Genomic DNA, 23,476 nt, shown 5'->3' with positions numbered 1-23,476 from the left:
ACACATATACATATACATATACATATACAGACACATATATACGTGTGTATACATGTGTGTATATGTGTGTACACACACACACACTCACACACATACACACACATGGAATTTAAGAGTCAAAGAGGAGTAAAAATAGAACCTTTATGAAAAGAGGACAAAATAGCTAGTCAAGAACAAGAAACTACAGAGTCAACTTTTCAGGTGCATTTGAATTTCAAACATTCTTGGGCTGTCAAACTGAAATGCAATCAACTGATTTGGAAAAATCTTCTGGAACTCTTCATCATCTCAGTACATGATGGATGTTATAGATAGCCAAATAAAACAAAATGGATTTTGGGAATGAGGTGAAAAAATCAGCTTAAAGATTAAAAAATTTATCCCTTAAAATTTAACTGACTTGTCCAAGGTCATGGAGGGAGTCAACAGAAGACCTGAGAGGTGAACCCTCAATCCGTAGCTTCAAATTCTTTTTATTACACTAGTGTTCCATAAACACACAACATACATACGTGAGAAAGTTTTAGGAGGTAATTATTTTTACTAGCATTCTAATGATCCCAGAGAAGTATGATTTCTGAAAAAAGTAGTTGCTACATTAATTTATTTTTCCCATGAACAAGTCTAAAAGAATCTATACCACACATAGCCATATATGATGAGTCATATTCTGTGTATAGTTAAGTCTTAGGGAAAAAAAAAACATAAGAGGAAGATATTCAAAGAATATTGTTAAAAGGTTAGAACTAGAAGACATTAGGGAAAATTACAAAGAAACATATTTGAAGGAAAATCTCCTTAACAATGAGAGCTATGTAAAAGGTGATTGGGCAGCCTCAAGGCTAAAGGCCTTCTTGCAACTAGCTTTCATGAAGTAAAAACTGTACGTACATTTGGCATGCATGGTGTAGAAAATATTCCTTTTTTCTGTATGGGTTGGACTAGATGGTCTCTGAGGTTTTTCCTAACTCTGGGAGTTTGTGACCTTATAAACATCTTGATTCCTTAGTTGAGGAGCTCAAATGCTAAGCAGGCAAGGAAGAAGACAATAACTTGTCTCAAGTATTTTGAGTGAAGATGTGGTTTAACTTTCCTAAAGGGAGAGTAAGCATGTTCAAATCTCTAATGTGTAACATAAATAGAGCTAAAATAACAAGGAAATTGTTATTTTGATACCTTGTGAATAAACACTGAATAATAGATATATGAGAAGGAGAACCTGATCATGGTTGGCATAAAATTTTCCTCTTTGGAAACAGATACCCAATTCTCTCCTGTTTTTGTCTACTCTGATTCTTACTTCACATCCTTCCCAATTAGAAACCTTTAATTTAAAATTTCATTTCATAACTGAACAGATTAATATGAATCTTTTATTTGTATCCAATTAGTCAATCAGTCAAAAATATTTAAGAAGCAAATTTGGCCTCTTGATGGTTAACACCAGCTAACAAGCAAGAGCCTTAAACAAATTCACAACTTAAAACAATTCTAAGGTATGCTAACATAATTGGCTAAAATAAGCACTGACCAAAGCACTTAAATAAATCAAGATAGTCATGAGGAAAATAAAAAAGTGAAAATAATAAAAAAAAAAATGCTATCATATTCCTGTAGTTGCAACAATGTATTGCAAAGTATCTTATTGGTGGGAAAATACTAAAGATTCTCCCTAATTTATCATCAAGGAATTGCTTAGACAGCATTCACTAAGGAATAAACTTTGAAAAAAATAATGCAACTAAACTTTGAAAAAAATAATGTAACCACATAAAGTCATATTTTGAAATATGACTTTCAATATTTCGTTAATAAATTATATGTATAATTGAATAAGGATACAGTAGGAAGTTGATTTTATCATTATATTGATGCTTAGAATATTAAAACTTTTGTTGCTGTTGGCTGTTGTTCAGTCATATCTGACTCTTCATGACCCCAATTTGGGACAAAGATACCAGAGTGGTTTGCCATTTCCTTCTCCAGTTCATTTTACAAATGAGGAATTCAGGCAAACAGGGTTAAGTGACTTGCCCAGGATCACACAGCTAGTATGTGTCTGATGACAGGAAGATGAGTCTTCCTGACTCCAGGCTTGACCCTCTATCCACTTTACTACCTAGCTGACCTTACACTAAAACATGGGCAATTAGATAATAAACATTACCCAGCTCCTGGAAGAAAAGTGATAGACTCAAGTCTGTCACAGAATCATACATTTTTCTAAACAATTAGTGAATTTGGTTTGACTATACATATCTGTTACAGTGATTTTATTCTCTTTTGTCTTTTTTCCCCCTGTGGTGCTGATGGTGGGAATGAGATAAGATAAATTTCTGTTAAATAAAAAAAAAAACTTCCATCATTTCTTTCAGAAAAAAGAAATAATTGAGTGATGTTCCATTAAACCAGGTACAGTGCATTTTCTGAGGGAAAAGAACATTCATTTTATTAGAAATCAAAAAAAGTTTGGTATTCATAGCTCTTCACAGCTAACTTTGCCCTGATTTTGACTGATGTGCTTCAAAGGCGATGGTGTTCACCTCTAAGAAAAGAAGAAATTACAAATTGGCTGCCATATTCTGCAACCACATAATTCACAATTCCTATTTAGAGATTATGTTGCCTATCTTTTATCTCTTGCTATTTAGAATATGATTTTCACAAAAAGACCCAGTAAAATATCTTCAATTCTATTCAGATTTTGTAGGATTCCCTGGTGCTAAGTCTAGATAAGGCAATTACCTGGAGTAAAGAATATTGATATTTGGAGGTCCTCTACCCACTTTCAAAATATAAAAAGAAGACCTCATCAATGCTGGTTGACCCCCATTCAATCTCAGAATATTAAATAAAGCACCACCTTCAGTCATCTTCTTTTAGTGAAGAGTGAGTCACTGTCTCTAGTTCAGCCTAGAAATGGATTGTTCAGTTCAGATCTCTCCTCCCGACCTTTCTTTGATTGGTATTTTACAAAGTCATCTTAGCCAGTTGCTGTTATATGACCATATTAACTGAGAAGCTGCAAAAACATTACTAGGGTCATGAATTCATAGGATATAGAACTGAAAGATCATCTTGATGATTTTATTTTTTATCCTGTTTCTATTCATTTCTTTTTTTTTCCATTATACTCATCTTACAGGATCATAATATCATAAAATCATTGGAAGGGACCTTTCAGCCTATTGAAACTACTCCTTTCATTTTAATAGACTGAGGAAAATAAGAGATTTTTTTTTACAGACAAGTCCAAATTTTATTTAAAACTACATTTTAAATTTAAAGTTACTAAACAAATCACAGCAAAAAAGGAGAACAGTGCAGCAAGTCTCGAATCTAAGGAGGATCCCCTAAGACAAACAATTTTAGTTACATAAGGCAAAAAAGAGTCTCCCCACTCCCCGCAACTCCCCACTGAGCCATCTCTTTTAACAAAGATTTTTTTTAAAAAGTAAAAAAAAAAATCAGCAAATTAACATGAAAAAGCATGGCTAATAGTGTGTGGAATGCTCCATGCCTATAATTTGCCATTTCTGCAATGGAGTGTGGGAAGTGAATTTTCTCAATGCTCCCCTGAGGCCAAAATTGGCCATTATACTTATGTTTCTTTCAGATTTTTTTTTCATTTTTTTCTGTTTACTGTAGGCAAAGTATGTAAGTCGTTTCTATAAAGATAGACTTTACTGATTGCTTCAATTGGTAATGCCCTCCAAATCACAATTACTTTATCTTCATTCTATATCTGTTTGATACATGCCTATAAAATTTTCTGATGTCTCCCCAGTAAAATGTAAGTAAGTTCCTAAAGGGCAGGAATGGTACCTTTCATCCCCGCCTTAATAATAGCCGAAGCATCTAGCGTTGTGCACAGCACACAATAATTGATTAATAAATTCTTATTGATTAATTATTTTTCCTGGTTCTGCTCACTTCATTTTACATCAATTCATATAGGTTTTCCTATGCTGCTCTGAATTCTTTGCCATTTCTTATGGCACAGTATTCTTCCATTAGGAACTTCCATTAGTTTAATTTACCAACCCATCAATTCAGATAGGTAGTATAATAGATGAAGACCTGAGACTGCAGTCAGGAAGATAAAAGTTCAAATTGACTCCAGGCCATTACTAGCTGACCTTGGGCAAGTCACTTAACCACTGCATGATTCAGTATCATCAACAGCAAAATGAGGATAATAATAACACTACCTCTCAGTATTGTTGTAAAAATCAAAATGAGATTAATTGAAAATATTTAGCAGTGTCTCTCATACAGTAGACACTATTTAAATCCAAGCTATTTTTTTTTGTTATTTATTAGTATCCCGTCATTTTAAAGATGAAAAAATTAAAGCACAGACAAGTTAAGTGACTTATCTGATCTCACAGAAGGAATAAGTAGCACACATGGGGTTTAGATGCAGGGAAGAGAGAGATCTCAATACATGTACAAGTAACTCCTTTAAGAACTTGAGAGATTATAACTGATAAAGTGAAAAATCACTATTTAGAGATCATGGAATGATTAAATAAGTACTGTTGAGTTCATAACTGAAAGAAAAGTAGGATTAATGAATTTTATATTACAAAGGAAAGATGAGTCAATGACTATTAAGAGGATCTGATTTGAGGCAATGGTGGTTAAAAGGCAGGAGGATAATCAGTAACAGGAAGACTTTAAATGCTATGCTAGGAGCCTTCTGATTGGAAAACAGAAATTGATTTACAGAATTGATGAAGAATTTGATAAAACATGTTCTGTGAAGCTCATTGGAAGAGACCAGGGATCTGCTATGGGTTGAGATATTACCCTACAATTATCATCTACAGTTTGAAAGAAATGAAACTTCTCAATAACCTTCCTGGCTACTGCAATTTCTGGTTTGAGAAAAAGAAACATAGTAGGTTGATAAAAGGGTTTCACATCAGCTTTGTTGTAAGGAAAGATATGAAACCAATTGGATGGAGCAGAATTCTTTTGCCTGAAGAGCCGTCTGGGCTTCTGAGTGTACTAAATCTGAGGAGTTTTGCTATGAACTCTGCTTTATTGTAATAAGAAGCTAAGCAGTGACCAGAGAAAGCAAAATTACATTGAATGAAGAGCTGATTGTACTTGTATTTATTGGCGAGATGCCAACCTGAGAACCTTTGCATTTTTTTTGTCATTAGAGAACTGCGTGTCACCACGCAGACTTTATTAGCCCACTATTATTAGCTCCCTAAATATTCAGGTAAAGTAGTTAAAAGTACTTGTGTCTGTTTCATCAGTTCAAGAGAAGAAAGAATTTGGTCAGCAGGAGAGTGATGTAGACCAGAAGGAAAATGGATTGAAGATAAGTGGCTTCATGTATTTTAGATGTTTCCTTAAGGGACCAAGGACATCAAGGCCAGAGGTCTGGAGTGAACTTCCCAACACATATGCCATCTTGTTAGGTTTCTTTAAGTGTGTGCACACTCCTATCTTCCAGCCCAAGAAACCTTGTGCATTGATGGGAGTGTGAACAATTCATGGATAAACTGTTAAGATTTTGATTATTTACAAATTTGTATTATATGATTAATCTTTCCTTTGCCTTATCAAGTAAATATTTTATATTTAAAAGGTAAAACATCATACTTTTAATTTTGTGTAAATGAGAATGTATATAATGAGAATTGGTGGGGATTCAAAAACTCTAACAGTGAGTAGTGGGAAGGTAGTTCCTCATAAGGGAGCTAGTACCCTAAGGGAATTTTGTGTCATAGCATCCTGATGATGATGACACTTCCCTGCAATCTTCAGACCTGTTGGTTTGTGGTCAGGTTGGGTTACCATGCTATTCCGAAGACCAAGAATAGCAGCTATAAAATTCCCTGCGCTAAAAAACACTTCAGTTCATATCCTTTTGGGGAAATAATTTCATCTCTCCAGACTACAGTTTTCTTACATGTAAGTGACATTCCTGGATGAGATAATGAGTGAGGTGTCTTCTAGCTCTAACATTCTACAGTTCTGTGGATCTGTATCTCCCAAAAAATATAATGGAGTGGCAAGTTCTTTAATTCCTACCATCTCTCATCAGGGACGTATATGGTCCTCAAGTTGATGTTTCATGTTTTCTTTGTGCATTTGTCATGAAAATTCTCAGGATATCTTCATCATCATTAATATTGATTTCCTATTTCAGAGGGCATCAATACAGCAATATGATGATAATGACAATTATAACCCTAACATTAAAAGAGTAGTAACATGAAAACAACCAGTAACTAATTAGCTTTAAATATTCAGAGATACAGGATCTCTGAAGGAAATTCTAATATTTCCTTCAGGATTAAAATAAAAAAATTCTGAACATGGGCACATAGTTTTTGAAATAGATATTTTCTCCTTGCCACTGTCATGAACTACAACAGAGTTTAGCTTGCATGCCTGGCTGTAATGTAAAGTGCCAGAATAAATTATCTCAAAGTAAATTAGGTAAATAGATGTTGTTTAATAGGAGATGAGATATGGAGATTCCATTAAAGGTACAGAAAGCTTTGCAGATAAAATGTAGGTAATAAATCATAGTCAGAAAGCTTTTAATCTTATTTCACATTGGAGGCAACAGAGATGCCTGTTTGCCTATAACAGCTGCAAAGCTGTCAAGTCTATAACACTAATATCACATAACCTCTTGTTAAGGGATAGGACAATAACATTATGAGGGAAAAAGGTTCAATGTGTTAGAAAAAAAGATCTAGTTATTGGCATGGAAAAGACATATTATTTTTTTTTAATAAGTCTTAAGACCCAGGAAGTATAAGCCACATGATTTTCAGCTTGCTTTGGATGAACAGTTAAAAGGATTTATAGAACAAGTTACTTTATGGAATGTGAAAGTGTCATTGGCTAAATTGAGAAGAACAGATGCTGGAATATATGATGAATAATTAAACTTCATGAAATAGTAAATGCTTATTAAGTACAGTTAATCATAGTAATGCAACTGATTATCATAGCTAGGTTTTTTTTTAATTTTAATTGCATGATGGGTTCATTAATAAGTACATCTTCAATATGACAAACATGAAACAGGTAAATGGATCTTCTGAGACTCCGTAATTGCAACATGAAATGTTTCATTTCCTCTAAGGATCAGCACTTAATATAAGCCCTGGCCAGTGGGTGTTCATGAAATCTTAAACGTCTTTTTTTCTTAGTTTTCTCTCTCTCTGTCTCTCTCTCTCTCATCTCTAAGATAACTCTTTCTTGTTGTTTATCTCCTTTCCTGCCTAGGTCATAACAATAAGAATGAAGACCCACCTTTGGTTCCCCTATGTTTCAAACAATGCTGCTTTTTTCTGCTTGCCATCATCCTACCCTCCTCTCTAAATGACAGCACAAAACCTTATGATTATTAAGTTTATCACCAGGTCATTTTGTTTCATCTAGCTCTTAGTTTCTGCAGAATCTCTATCACAGCTGCTGGCGACTTTATATGGTCTGGTTACTGGAGACAGAATTCTGCCAAGTGCTCTTTAGCTCTGAGTTAATAACCTTTCACACTCTAAACATTAACACCGATATCCAGGAAGGCACTTTGCAATGATGACTTTATAAAATCTCATAGCTGTCATCTGTGTCATTTTTCAGAGATGTACAGGGTAAGTTAAATGCCAGTTTGCCCCTGCTTCCATTCCCAGTGCTCTCCATACTTCTCTATGACCTTAAATAAACCACTTGCTCCTTTCATTGTTGTAGAGTTATGATTACTGCAACATCATGAGATGCTTTGGGTGGTTATTGATCATGGATTGCATAGCACTTTGTGCATTCGTACGTATACTTCTCCTATCACTTCCTACTATACATTCCAATATACGGCCAACGCCAAAGCAAGCACAGGTGAAGCACTATTCATTCTTGGCTTGGATGCCTGGTGTCAGGTTTCTCAGGTTTATGCTAATGGCAATACCTTTACTGTCTGAGCCTGTGGTAGGACTGGTTTGGGAACTACACATTTACATGTTAGATTGTCTGCAATGCTCAGGTAGGTCTGGGCATTTAGACTCCTGTGTTAATCTTTAAAAAAAAAAAAGATACTTTAGGATATGATGAAACTTGCCAGAAAAGTGATACTCCAAAGTGGGTTTATGGGGGATTTTTTTACCCCCTTCTAAAATAGCCCCACACATGAAAGGAAAGACTCCATGGGTGGTTTCATATATTCATGCAAATAACTTCAGGCTTATAAAATAGTTAATGATCCCATAGCCGAGAAATACATTGCATTACATTTCTCAGAGGATCATAGGTCTAAAGCAGGAAGAGAATTTAGACATCATTTGGTCCAACCTCATCATTTTACAGATGAGGAAAATGAGCTCTGGGGTAGTTGAGTGATTTGGCTAAGGTCACTACTGTTGTGACTCTGAGGCAGGCTTTGAACCAAGGTCATCAGATTCCAAAATTTGTGCTCCTGTCTCTGAAACAGACTGCTTCACTAATGCACTTTGAATCAGAAGCATAATTAAAGAAATATGCATTTGAATCTAATAATTCTAATGACTTTATGTAAAAGCAAAATGTAATGGACTAACATGTTTCCATCTTAGCTAAGGGATTTCATATTTGTTTCTGTTTGTTCGCCTCCCTTCAATTTTCTCTCAAGAGGAAGATGAATACAATGCCACAATAATGTATTTTACTAAGTCTTTTTTTTTCCATCAGTGCTAGAAAAGTGCTAAAATGAAAAAAAATACATTAAAATATAAAATAAAGCCCACGAAGAAGGCAGACTTCAGATGTTGTCACACTTTGTGGAGACCCTTACCAAGGTGTGACCAAAACAATGCTGAGTGCTTCACACCTACACACTCACTTCCTCACTGTGGAGAAGGGACTGTGTTCACAGTGTTTCTCATTTATATTAATCTTGATGATGATTCATTATCATCTAGGTATTGACTTCCTTTAGGAATGAAAATGTGTCAAGTGCTTAGGTTAGGTGCAAGAACCAGTAAAATAAATAACATATAGTCCTAAGTCCACTAAATCATCCCCATATAATTTATTTTGTCTTATTTTGCTCATTTCAACAAGTGCCATATGATCACCAATATCTCATCTCACTCTTCTTGTATTTAAATGATCTCATTCCTACCCCCTCACATAATACTCTATCTAATCTTAGCTAGCCACCTAAATTTGACTCAGATATGTGACTGAAGAGTAAGATTCCCTGAAACTTTCTCTATGATTAAATGTTTCATAGGAGGAAAATCTAAAGTGAAGTTTCCTGACAAAGTTTGGCAGTATTAGACAACATTTTCAATTTTGAGAATTAGGTGCTAGACCAAAATACAAGCCTTCTAGCTGCTTGACACTCTGCCTGAATCTATTCCCTGAATAGTACTTGTCAGGGGTGAAAAGTAGGATAAGTGGAAATGTGACTGGCATTCCTTAGCTCCTTAGTAAGCAGATAATACCTAGATGATTAAACTGAAACTATATCTAAACAAAGCTGTCCCATATCATTTAGCTCCAAGGTGGTTTGTTTAGTTGTTTTCTCCCATCCTCACAATCTCCAAATGGATACCCATGCCAATAGGCTGACCATCATTTTATACTTCAATCTTACAATCATATAAATATGTGTGTATATGTGTGTGTGTGTGTGTGTGTGTATATACATAAAAATACACATTCATATACTTATAGATGTATATACGTACATATGTGTGTCGGTGTGTGTATCCTTGAAGGCAAGTAATATTTATTAGTAATATCCTGCAGCTTATTTATACCCATTATATGACTTTCCATTGCTTTTTTGAGTCACCTATAATTTTGATGGCACTTACTAGCTATGTGTGACAAATCATTTAATTTCTGTGTGCTTGTTTCTTCATCTGTTAAATAGGTGAAAATAATAACATCTACCTCACAGGATTACTTTAAGGATCAAAGGAGATAACATATAAAGTGCAAACCTTTAAGTGTTATAGAAATGTCAGCTGGTGTTATAAATAATAATAATGAAAATAATAAGAGTAATAATAACAGGATTATGACATGCCATGATTTGTAACCAAATAGCATCACCATAGAAAAGTGATGCTGTTTTTTTAAAGACATTTTGGTGGCTGCTTTGAAGGCTGGGATGACTGAAAGTGTGGTATAATTATTTGATTGTGATTCACCATATACTCTCTTCTTACACAATTCAAGATTTAAGTTGTCTATCTGCAGTGCCTGCAAAAGACATATGTCCTAATTTATTAACTCAGTGAGGTGCTCATATAATTATATGATCCAATTTGTTCAATATGCATTCTTCATTCCCAAGGTTCTTCCTTTGTTGATTGCTAGGATTCTAAGAGTTAAAGGACTCAGAGCAAGGCCTCCAGCATATTAGGCAAATTGTCTAAGAAGAAAAAAATATGGAAACACAAGGAAGCCAGGGCTGACTCTGGAGTCAACAAATTTGGGTTCACCTCCTATCTCTGACATTTACTACCTGCATGATCTTCAGCAAACCATATACCTTCCCTATTTCATCATCTCTAAAATGAAGCTGTTACAGGGCAGCTAGGTGGTGTACATGATAGGGCTCCAGGCCTGGAATTGGGAAGACTCATTTTTGTGAGTGCAAATCTGGTCTCATACATACCAGCTGTGTAACCCTAGGCAACTCACTAAACCCAGTTTGCCTCAGTTCCTCATCTGTAAAATGGGCTGGAGAAGGAAATGGCAAGCCACTCCAGTATCTTTGCAAAGAAAACCCTAACTGGGTTCATGAAGAGTTGGACACGACTGGAAAAAAAAACAAAAAACTGAACAACAAAATAAAGGTGTTAGATTAGATGGCCTCTGAATTCCCTTCCAGAGTTATTACTGTGATTTAATAAGAATCAACATGAATAACTAACTAAATAAATAAATAAATAAAAGAATAAAAAAAGCCTAGATTGGTTGTCATGTAGAGATAAAAGAAATGCTCACATTAGCGAATTTACAAGACCGAAGACACATTCAAGTTTGCTGCTTGTATTAAATGCAATCCTTCTTTCTCTTCCTCTCCTCACACATCAAACCCTCCATTGTCCCCAAACAAACTAGCCAAGTAGGTTGCTGGAGGAAGAGCCAAGATGGTGGAGTGAAAGCAGTGACTTGCTTGAGCTCTCCCCCAAACCCCTCCAAATACCTGTAAAAAATGTCTCTAAACACATTCTAAAGCAGCAAAACCCACAAAAAAAAAAACAGTGTGAAGCAAATTTCCAGCCCAAGACAACCTGGATGATTGATCAGAAAGGTATATCACACCGGGCTGGGAGAGAAGCCAGTGTGGCATGGGCATGCAGGCCACAGCATAACGGGAGCAGGCCTCAGAGGACTGAATCACGGGTAGCTGTGGAGGCTTCCAGACTTCTCAACCCTTGAACACCAATGACAACTGAGAAGGTCAGTGGGAAAAGTCTGTTTCTGCGGTGCTGAGAGTGGAGCTCAGGGTCTCAGCTCCAGTTCCCAGAGAACACTAAACACAGGCCCCAGGGGCAGCAGCTGCCTCCTGAGCTTCCAGCCCACAGACTGAAGGGGAATCGAGTGGCTGATCAGAGGGGGATTGCACGGATCTCTTTGCCAGTGCTGAGGCAGGAATCTCTTGCTTTGCCTGTGCTTGGATCTGGGTCACAGTTTTGGGCAGCAGGCTTGGGGCAAGGAGGAGCACTGGTATGGTGGAGCTTGTAGTGGTTGGACAGAGGAAACCCATCTCACGGTTCCAGGACAGAAAGGAGTGCTTGGTGTCACTAATAGACCAGAGCACAGGCCAAGAAAGGAGTAAACACCTCGCCCCTTATCATACCACCTTGCAAGAACTGAAAATTTACAGGTCCCTACAAGTATCTCTGAAAACAACTGTATAAACCCCCGAAGCTTGGGACAATGCATTCTCCACATTGGAAGCAGACTCTTACCTTAACAAAGAGTTTAAAACTCAAGTAATTGGCCGGAGTCATGAGCAAGCAGCGCAAAAAGAGTCACACTATATAATCTTACTTTGATGACAAAGAAGATCAAAACACACAACCAGAAGAAAACAACAAAGTCAAAGCTCCTCCATCCAAAGCCTCCAAGAAAAAAAAAATGAATCAATCCCAGGCCTTGGAAGAGCTCAAAACGGATTCTGAGAAGCAAATAAGAGAAGTAGAGGAAAAACTGGGAAGAGAAATGCGAGTGATACATGAAAATCATGAAAAACAAGTTAACAGCTTGCTAAAGGAGACCCAAAAAAATACTGAAGAAAATAACACCTTAAAAAATAGCCTAAACTAAACGGCAGAATAGGTCCAAAAGCCAATGAGGAAAAGAATGCCCTAAAAAGCAAAATTGGCCAAATGGAAAAGGAAGTCTAAAAGATTACTGAAGAAAATACTTCCTTAAAAATTAGAGTAGAGCATTTGGAAGCTAGTGACTTTATGAGAAATCAAAACACTTTATAAAACAAATCCAAAAGAATGAAAAAATAGAAGATAATGTGAAATATTTCATTGGAAAAACAACTGACCTGGAAACTAGATCCAGGAGAGAGAATTTAAAATTATTGGACTCTCTGAAAGCCATGATCAAAAAAAAAAAAAAAAGAGCCTAGACATCATCTTTCAAGAAATTATCAAGGAAAATTGCCCTGATATTTTAGAACCAGAGGGCAAAATAGAAATTGAAAGAATCCATCAATCTCCTCCTGAAAGAGATTTCCAAAGGAAAACTCCCAGGAATATTGTAGCCAAATTCCAGAGTTTCCAGGTCAAGGAGAAAACATTACAAGCTGCCAGAAAGAAACAATTCAAGTATTGTGGAAACACAATCAGGATAACACAAGACTTAGCAGCTTCTACGTTAAAGGACAGCAGGGCATGGAATATAATATTCCAGATGGCCAAGGAGATAGGATTACAACCAAGAATCACCTACACAGCAAAATGGAGTATAATCCTTCAGAAGGAAAAATGGTCATTCAGCGAAATAGAGGACTTTCAAGCATTCTTGATTAAAAAATCAGAGCTGAAGAGAAAAGTTGACTTTCAAATACAAGACTCAAGCAGAACACGAAGAGTTAAACAGTAAAGAGAAATAATGAGAGCCTTATTAAGGTTGGACTGTTTACATTCCTGCATGGAAAGATGATATTTATAACTCATGAGACTTTTGTCAGTATTATGGTAATTGGAGGGAAAAAATTATGTGTATGTATAGATAGATAGATTAGACAGATAGATAGATAGATAGATAGATAGATAGATAGATAGATAGACAGATAGATAGAGGGCACAAGGTGAGTTGAAGTTCAAGAGGTCATATCTCGAGAATAAAATTAAGGGATGAGAGAGGATTATACTAGGAGAAGAAGAAAGGGAGAGGTAGAACGGGGTAAATTATCACACAAAAAACCCCCAGAAAAGTAAAGGCTCTTAAAGTGGAGGGGAAATGGGGGAAGGTGAGAGGGAATGAGTGAATCTTATTCTCATCAGATCTGGCTTAAGGAGGGAATAACCTACACATTCAATTGGGTATGGAAATCTGTCTTACCCTACAGGAAAATGGCGGGGGGGAAGGGGACAAGAGAGCAGGGGAATGATAGAGAGGAGGGCAGATTGGGAAAGGGGGTGATCAGAAGCAAATACTTCTGAGGATGGACAGGGTCAAAAGAAAAATATAATGAATGGGGGGCAGGATAGGATTAAGGGAAATAGAGTTAGTTTTTCACAACATATCTACTATGGAAGTGTTTTGCATAATTGCACATGTATAACCTATATTGAGTTGCTTGCCTTTTCAATGAGGGTGGGTGGGGAGGGAGGAAGGGAGAAAATTTGGAACTCAAAGTTTTAAAAGCACATGTTTAAAAAATGTTTTCACATGCAACTGGGAAATAAGAAATACAGGAAATGGGGTGCAGAAGTCTATCCTGCCCTACAGGAAAATAAAAGGGCAAGAGTACAAGAGAAGGTTGGGAGAGATAGAAGAGAGGGCAGACTAGGGGAAGCGGTATTCAGAATGCATACCATCTTGGAGTGGGGGGAGGGATGAGATGGGGAGAAAATTTGGAATTCAAAATATTGTGGAAGTAAATGTTGAAAATTAAAAATAAATAAATTTATATTAAAACAAACAAATAAATTAACAAAGAAATAAGTAAATAAATAAATAAAGATAAAATCAAGCAAACAAACACACAAAAATAGCCAAGTACATAAAGAAGAAAATAAAGACAAACTAGGAGATAAAAACCTAAGTGACAGGATAATGCTAAAATATAGATAATCTATTTTGACTATGATAAAACCAAAGATTGGACAAAAGAGGAGGGAATTTTTGTTTGTTTTGTTTTCATTTTGTTTCACTTTCATTTTTAACGTTCAGGACATGAAGCAATTGGGTGGTATAGGCCATAAATTGTGGAGCTTAAAGTCATAAAGATTCAAGTTTAAATCCTGCCTCAGACAATTCCGTGTGTGTGTATAGAGAGAGACAGGCACTAGACATATGATTTCAACAGTAAAAGTGAAGAAACTTCTGGTGAGGAAACTCCCTGTACCAATGTAGGTGAGCCTCTTTTTGGTGACTTAGAGTTTTAGAAAGCTTTCTAGAGCACTGAGTAGTTAAAAGACTTGCTCAAGATCTCTCGACTAGTATGTATTGGAGGTGAGACTTGACTCTAGTTCTTCCTGATTTTGAGAATGATTCTCTATGCAATGCATCATGCTGCCATACACACATACATTATAATACATATGCTATAAAATATGTATGTATCATGTCTATGTATACTATAAAAATGAAACCTGCCTTAGTGATTTGAGTAACCACTGATAAAAGTTTAAAGTTTCTACTTTAAATCTTACAGGTGGCTATAAACACTTCACTTATAAAATAGAAACACATCCAAAAAAAAACCCAATCTTTCATTTATATTGCTTATCCATACAAATGATTTTGCAAACCCATAAATTTATATATAACAAAGTTTTTATCACTGTATAATTTGTGAAAATGTTACTTATTTTAGGGTTTCTAAAATAGAATCCTATAAGAATCTATTTAAATTAAATTATTTGCCATTCTGATGTCTTCAAAATGTAAATTTAAAATAGGCAATATAGACTTACGAGTCTTCAAAGATAAGCCAGTCGATGTAGTAAACAATTAAATGTAGTAGAAAAGCATAAGTATGTAGGTATGTGTGTACACACCCACATATATGTGTATCTATGTATATATATATATATATATATATATGTATATGTATGTCAGAATATATACTTATATGTTCATTACATGTCAAGGCTTACTGCGTAAGAAAATTGTTTTGCTTTTCATTTAAAAGAAAAACGTAAATACTATATGTTGACTATGTCTGGCCCCCACTATCATTGGATTCTAAGCTCTTTGAATAACTGTTTTCTTTTTCATCTTTATATCCCTATTCAGAGGCACAATGCCTTCTCAATAGTAGGGACTTTAAAAACATTTAAGTAAATTGGATTGGAAGACATCTAAAAAGTTATCTGTTCCTACCTATTCTTCAACAAAGGCATCACTTTTGTATCACCTTGCTTCCAAAACACATAGCTGTACAAATTTCAATAAAAATTTTGTTATCCACATTTTTGACCTCTGAGGATATTAGTATATAATAGTCCCAGTTATCATGACAAAGAGCTAAAGACTAGGATCTTATGCAATGAATATGTGGTTTTAAGTGAGATTAGATAGCAAGCCTTCATATATAATCCTACATAAATATTTCATATAAATATTAAAGGACATATACATAAAATGGAACCACCTCTGAAGAGTTAGCAAGGAGTACCATAAAGAAGGCAATAAAAAGGCATATAGTCAGCATAAGCAGCCTGTAACATATGACCAAAAAACACCAATGAACAAGAGTAAAAGACATTGTATGATGGAAAGAGAAGATAAGATGTGGCAATAATGAGGAAAGACAGAGCTCCACTGGTACCCAAATAATGTCAGGAGAAGACAAGAGAAGCCTCCAACCAATTGGGTGGACACTTTTTTAACAACTTTTGGGAAGACATGGACAAAAATCACACAAAATGGGCAGGTATGTATGGCTTTTCATCCACATCACTAGAGGAAATTACTTAATTGATGAGATCACAGATCAATTTGAGTGTTTGAGAAAAGGGTATATGTTCCAATTACTTCTACCCAAGAAAAAAAAAATCAGAAGTATAAAGTTATTTTTATTATTTCACATTATTATCACAATTCATGGTATAGCCCATCTTGTTAGCAATATTACATGACTGAAATTGTGAAATATCATTATCTCAGAAAAAATACATAAATACCCCAAAGGGTTACACAGAAAAAAATGTTTCTTGGAAGGAATCTCTAGTACTCCCTGGTTCAAACTGCTGAGCCATTTTGCCTTAATTTTTTTGGGAACCAGGCCCATATCCCACTGTCACTTCCTTTAGTCTCTTCATCCTGGCCTCATATGGGTTCCCTCTCCTCTTTCCCCTCTTCTTTCTTGTACCTTTTTATTCGTTGTCTTTCTTCCTTAGCATGTGAGCCCTTTGAAGTGTTAGGGAATACGTTGTTTGCTTTTATTTGTATCCTCAGCACACAGTGCAAGCACAAAGGAAGTATTTAAATAATCTCCCTGTCTCTGTCTCTATCTCTGTCTGTCTCTGTGTCTGTCCGTCTGTCTGTCTCTCATCTATTTCACTCATCTATCTATACACTGAGAATAAACATGTTGTCAGTAATTATCTACATCAGAATGTCAAATATATATTGAAAACCACAACACTCCTGAATACATCTGAAACCTGTTTAAAATGCAACTGAGAAATGTTTACAAAATAAGCAGAAATAAAATAGAGCACAGACGGTGTTAATATATGGTTTTCTAAGTCACTATGTGGCCGGCAGAGATCCCTTTTTACAGTTTAGTGACCTCTATTTCTATTTCAGTTTGACATTACTGACCTCCATTGAGAGAAGTGTTGCAAAACAAATTGAAAATATGTATGAATAGAAAACAAGGTAAGGCAGTTATGTAGTAAGAGTAAGGAGTGCTGTATTTGAACCACTGAGATACTAAAAAACCCCAAAAAAACCAAAGATGAAAACCTGTAGTAAGTTGATGTAAACCCATTGACAGAAAGTGCCTACAATGAGATTAGATAGAGTTGCTATCTATATCTTTGAAGGAAGTGTTTAGATGGGCAAAAAAATCAAAAATCTGCCAAAGTATAGAAGAAAAATGCAACTAAAGGTCTATTTTTCAAAAAATAGAGTGAATCTCAAGTAATTACATCCAACCAAAATATTACAATACCTGAATTAGTAACAAATAGTAACAACCAAGAAGAAAACTGTGGCTGTCTCTTTCAGTGCTTACCATAGTGTTCTGGGCTTCATGTGCTATTATTATTATTCCTTCCTGTGTAAGGTTCCTTGTTACGTTACAGTATGACACTTTCAGAACTACAGACGGGGATATGGCATATGATTTACATATTTAATTGAGGGACATGGAGGCTCATCTGAGGAAACAAAATAAAAGCTCACTGAGGGCAGAGACAGTTTTCTGCCCCATCATTAATCACAGAGTCTGACACATGGGAGGATATAGTCTAGACCTGTAATTCTAATGACAAAGAGAACTCCCAGATGAAGAATCTTTCTCCTCCAAGGCATGTGGGCATATTCTTTATAAATAATAATCTTTAAGACTTGCCTAAGACGCTTGGAGGTTAAGCCACTTGACCAGGCTTCCATAACAAGAATGAGTCAGAGGTAGGATTTGAACCTGGGTATTCCTGACTCGGAGATTAACTCCTGCCTACTATACCAAGCTGGCACTTAACATACAGTAGGCATTTCAAAAATGCTTGTTGATTAATAAGCTGTTTGGTTGAGGCAATTTTAAAAAAAAAGCATAAATGAAGTCTAGCATTTTACAGCACATAGTTCTTTCACTTTAAATATCTCACTAACATAGTATGCACATCTATTATAGCCACTATAGTACTTTAAAATGAATTTGGTTTTTACTGATGGATTAATATATTTAATACGTACGTGTCTTTCTAGCGGAATCTTCCACAAATAGAGAAGAGATGTCTTCATCCACTCCTGCTTCATTCTTAGCGATACAGGTGTATGCTCCTGTATCTTCATAGCGCACATTGCTGATGTGAACTTCACTGCCATTTGCTGAAAGAAAAAAAGGAAATGCAACTTGTAAACTACAATTCTAGATTTGGTACAGTGCTTTGTGATTATATAGTCACACAGTTCTATTAGCTCATCCTAATTAAACGGTTTTCCTTCCTGAGTTTGTGCACTAGAAAAATGCCAAATGATTCCAGAAGTATTCAAGTGGTTAGTGAACTTGATGATTACTCTATTTGCTGATAATAGGAACGGAGAATTTCCATTCAACTCTCTTCTTGGATCTTTGTGCTTATTTAAAATTATACGTTTAATATATGAAGCAAATCGCAATGATAAATTCAAAATCTTCCTGTACATGCTTCTTTGTCATCTTTTCTTCCCACTTGGTAAAATTATTGAGTTAATGCAAGTTTTTTTATATTATTTTGTAATGAGGTTGTTTTTCAATATCATAAATGGGACAAAGCATGTCTAAGATACATGCAATGAGTTTACCTCAAGTTGCATAACCACAAATGATTACATCAGGAACAGGCTGTGGGCACAGAGCAGTGTACTGAAATACAAGCAAAGTTTGTTGGGTCCACTGACTACGTGCATTATTTCCATATAGCCCTATTGATAGCATTCTATTCCATTGCATCAAGCATCAAATTATGCTCTACTTTCCCCTTGAAGATACTCCCAACTACTATAGTTCACTGTGATTGCCCTTAATTTGACCAGTTAGGCATGGAAACAAAAGGAAACTTCCTTAACTCTTTTCCTCTATATCTCAGAATTTTAATATTTGTCCCACCTAATATGTCCTGTCTCAAAGGAAGTCCTTTTCAAAGCTAACCCTTTCTTCACTTATCTGTAGTCCTGAGTCCATCCATTCTCATATAAAACTATGTAGCAAAAGTATCCAACAAAATTAGGCATGATCTTAATGTAAACTTTGCACTTGAGCTCATGGATCACATACATAAAACTAAACGTACCTTGAAGAGTTAACTGCTTAGATAGTTTTGGAGTAATGTCAATTCCATTTTTCAGCCAACCAAGCTGTGGTTTGGGTATGCCGTCTGCATGGCAGCGGAGACTAGCTGTTACACCAGGTTCTCTGGCCTGGCTCTCTGGGTACACACGGATAACTGGTGGAACTGAAAAGCAAAAACAAGTGAAAACTGAGTGAGGTCCAAAATAATTTAGTGATATGAATGCCAGCACGTCTAGCATCATTCAGCTTTTAATTCTGTCGCTTAGAAAATTTGTTGTTGTTTAGTCATGCCTGACTCTTCGTGACCCTGTTGGGGTTTTTCTTGACAAAGATACTGGAATGGCTTGCCACGTCGTTCTCCATCTCATTCATAAATGAGGAAACTGAGGCAAATAGGGTTAAGTAAGTTGCCCAGAGTCATACAATTAGTGAGTGTCGGAGGCCAAATTTAAATTCAAGAACATGAGTCTTCCTGAGTCCTGGCATTCTATCCACCGCACCACCTAGCTGCCTCACATCCCTTATAAAATAGTGAAACATAACTGACATGAACTGAACATCATTATTGAAGAGCATTAGAAACCTCTAAATTGAGCCAATCGTGTAGTGTTCCCATAACTTCGTAAGTGATCATTCACAAATTAAAATATAAACACAAATTAAAACACAAATGCAAGGAAGTTATATGAATCTTGAACTTATTGAAATTATTTTAACTTTTTTTCACAATATGTTTTCTATATAATAAACTTACAGGTACAAATTTTACCTCAAAATTGTTATCAAAAGAAGCACAAATAATTACACAGAATTAATTAAAAATACTCAAATACACAATTTTTCTATTCCAAAATTTTCCATATAGTTTACAAATAGATGTCTCTAGCTTTCAAATGAAGTAGCATTTAGAAATGTAAATTGAATTAACTGTTTTAGCAGAATTTACTAAAATATTATCATAATTTCACATGGTGCTAAATATGGAATCTATTGGTTAGATATCCTGAATAAAAATAAAAAATTTAAAAATGGAAGTCCAAATGTATAATTTTATCAACTTTAGAGATCTCATTCATTGTTTTTGGTAAAAAATAACTCCTCTTACATCTAATAAGGAGCAATTATTTCGATATGTTAACTTGGAAACTCAGTGGCATCCCTACTTAATGTGAATAGGTAGCATTGTGATAAGCTTGAGAAAAGGAACATAATTTCTGTTGTGGACAGATAGCATTCAGTAAATTATATAATAGAACAATAAAATGGTAGAAAAATTAAAATGTCATTAATGTATATTTATGGATATAAAAAGTAAAGAAATAAGAATAATATGCTTATAGACAATTTATTTAATTCAACTAATACTTACTAAATGCTGACAAAAAGTAAATCTCATGATCTGAGGATGTCTCACTAGCCTGTACTTATTATTTTTCTGCTAGAATACTGAGAAATATTTAGTATTTTCTTAAACTTGCTTTATGTGTTATGTATTATACCTTGACTGTTCATGGCAAATTACATATATGTTCCATTTTATTCATCAACCTATTTTCTGTGTACAAGCATACACATAAACAGACAAATGTATGTGTGTACACACAGACACACGTGCACAGTTCTTTTTTACCTATTTTTCCTCCCTTTCATGATATTCCATCTATTAGCTACTCCCTTTTCCATTTACTCACTATCTCCTCCCATTTACAAAGTACATTTTAAAACACTGAGCTACATTTTGTTTCTGCCCTGCTTATCCGTTATCACATGCTCAATTTTATTACCATTTTCTAAAGCACAAGTACCAAGTACCATTTTATTGTTTTTATATTAAAGTTCCCTCATGCATGCAACTTTTCTTTAAAAATGTATGTGTGAGTGAATGAGTGTTAATCTTTGTATTATTTATAGAATTTGGGAATTGGAAAAGATGTCACAGGGGTATCTAGCCCAACTAATAAAGGAAGAAATCACATAATAAAATATGCAATGGTTGTTTGTCCAGTCTCAGCTTAAAAGCCTCTAAGGAAAACAACTGCCTCTTAAGCAAACCATCTTCTTTTGGACAGCTCTAATTATTATGGAGGTTTTTATTCATTTTTGTTTTGATTCCTTATTTCCTGACCTCAAGCCTAAACTGGTGTCTTTGCAACTTCCAGCTATAGCTTCCATAGGGTTCTTCCTTGGAGAGCCAACATAAAAAGACTGTACCTCTTCCCCATAACAACCTTTTAAACTCTTGAAGAAATGGAACCAAGATTACATGAAGCAACTAGCTGAACTCTTTCAATATTCCCCTCCAAAAAAATTTAACATAACAACTCAAATTAAATTTTGGAGCAGCAGAGCCAATAAAAGGTCAGGTTAAGACATTTTTCCAATAAAAGAAAACTTAGGAGGTCAGTAGGGGGAGGCTTTTTCAGAGTGCTCTTGGAGCAGCAAACATGGTCTCAACAGTAGCAGCAGTAGCTTTGGGAGATCTCAGCCCATATATGTGGAGGTGGGTGGTGGTGAACAACTAATCAGAAAGAGATTACAGGGAAGTCTTTGCTGGCATTGGGTACAGCTAGCACTGACTGACAACTCTGTTGTTCATATGTGGTTGTGGGTCACAGTGCCAATGCAGAGAGAAGCACTGGGGGTTGGTCACAAGGGAATAAGAAGCCTGTTCACCTTACCAAAGCAAAGAGGAGCACTAGTACTTGTGGCTGTAAGAGATCAGGGGCCATTCCTGGGTAAAGATCAGAGGATATATCAGGAGTGCAATGACCATACCTCTCCCAGGATCACAACACCCTACACGCACCAAAAACATGCAAACCCCCAGAACTAGTTATGTAAACTACAGCACACACACGCGCGCACACACACACACACACACACACACACACACACACACACACACAAAACTGAACCTAGGGACAATGTCTCTGCACCCCACATGAAGTTCAAAGTCAAGAAATAGGCTGGGAAAATGAGCAAATAATGAAAAAGAACTTGACCAAAAAAGGTACTAAAGTGGCAGGAAAGACCAAGACATAAGCTCAGAAGAAGACAACAATGGGAAATAGCAACAAGTAAAGTCTTAATTTAAAAAAAAAAGCTATCCCAAGAGATCATAAAAATGGGAAAAGGAACCACATACACAAAAATATTTATAGCAGCTCTTTTTGTGGTGGCCAAGAATTGGAAATTGAGGGGATACCTATCAACTGGGGCCTGGCTGAACAAATTGTGGTGCATGAATGTAATGGAATACTATTGTGCTATAAGAAATGATGAGCAAGCATTCTTCAGAAAAACCTGGACTTACATGAACTGATGCTGAGTGAAGTGAGCAGAACCAGCAGAACATTGTACACAGTAACAGTCACATTATGTGATGACTGACTTTGATAGACTTAACTCTTCTCAGCAATATAAGGATCTAAGACAACTCCAAAAGACTCATGATGGAAAATGCTATCCACATCCAGAAAAAGAACTATGGAGTCTGAATGCAGATCAAAGTATACTATTTGCTCGCTCTCTCTCCCTCTCCCCTCTCTCCCTCTCTCTTTCTCTCTCTGGTTTGTTCCTTCTTTCTCATTGGTTCTAATTCTTCTTCACAACATGACTAATGTGAAAATATGTTTAATATCAATGTATATCTAGAGCCAATATCAGATTGTATGCCATCTTGGGTGAGGGGAGTAAAGGGAGGAGGAAAAAATTTGGAACTCAAAATCTTATGGAAATGAATGTTAAAAACTAAAAATAAATTAATTAGTATTTTTAAAAATTAAGAGCCACTTTCCAAATGATAAATAATCAGAAGATATGAACAGCTTACAGATTAAGTAATCAAAGCTCTCTATAGCCATATGAAAAATGTTCTCAGTCACGATGGGTTTGAGAAATGTAAATCAAGAAAAGGGAAATGACCAATGTGGGGGGGGGTATGGAAAAAATGAGACATTAATATGCTATTGTGATGTTCACAGTTGTGAACTGATTCAACCATTTTTTAGAACAATTTGGAACTGTGTCCAAAGGACTAATAAACCACGCATATTCTTTGACCTATCAATACCATTACTAGGTCTGTATTCCTAAAGAGATTTTTTAAAAAGGAAAAGGACCTATATGTACAAAAATATTGATAGTAGCTCTCTTCTGGTGGTAAAGAATTGGAAAAGGATGGGATGTCAATCAACTGGAGAATAGCTGAACAAATTGTGGTTTGTGATTATGACAGAATTTATGCCCTCAGAAAAACTGGGAAAGACTTTCATGAACTGATGCAAAGTCAAATATACTGTGTACAAAGTA

At 35.6% G+C, this 23,476-nt stretch overlaps 1 protein-coding gene across 2 annotated transcripts in view; it reads right to left on the bottom strand.

Moving 5' to 3' along the window:
* The window catches only part of FSTL5 (follistatin like 5), a 948,118-nt gene that overhangs the window by 108,063 nt on the left and 816,579 nt on the right, over positions 1–23,476 (bottom strand). For both annotated transcript variants that reach the window (XM_020969711.1, XM_020969713.1), the window contains exons 9-10: positions 19,167–19,328; positions 18,088–18,222 (exon numbers count right to left, since the gene is read on the bottom strand). In XM_020969711.1, the coding sequence (XP_020825370.1) occupies positions 18,088–18,222; positions 19,167–19,328 (297 nt within the window). The remainder of the gene's footprint in view (positions 1–18,087; positions 18,223–19,166; positions 19,329–23,476) is intronic.

The sequence above is a fragment of the Phascolarctos cinereus genome, unplaced genomic scaffold, assembly GCF_003287225.1.
Source record: "Phascolarctos cinereus isolate Bilbo 61053 unplaced genomic scaffold, phaCin_HiC Scaffold_9;HRSCAF=440, whole genome shotgun sequence".
Lineage (NCBI taxonomy): Eukaryota > Metazoa > Chordata > Mammalia > Diprotodontia > Phascolarctidae > Phascolarctos > Phascolarctos cinereus.
The sequence above is the reverse complement of the archived record's forward strand: the minus strand, read 5'-3'. Positions and strand labels throughout refer to the sequence as shown.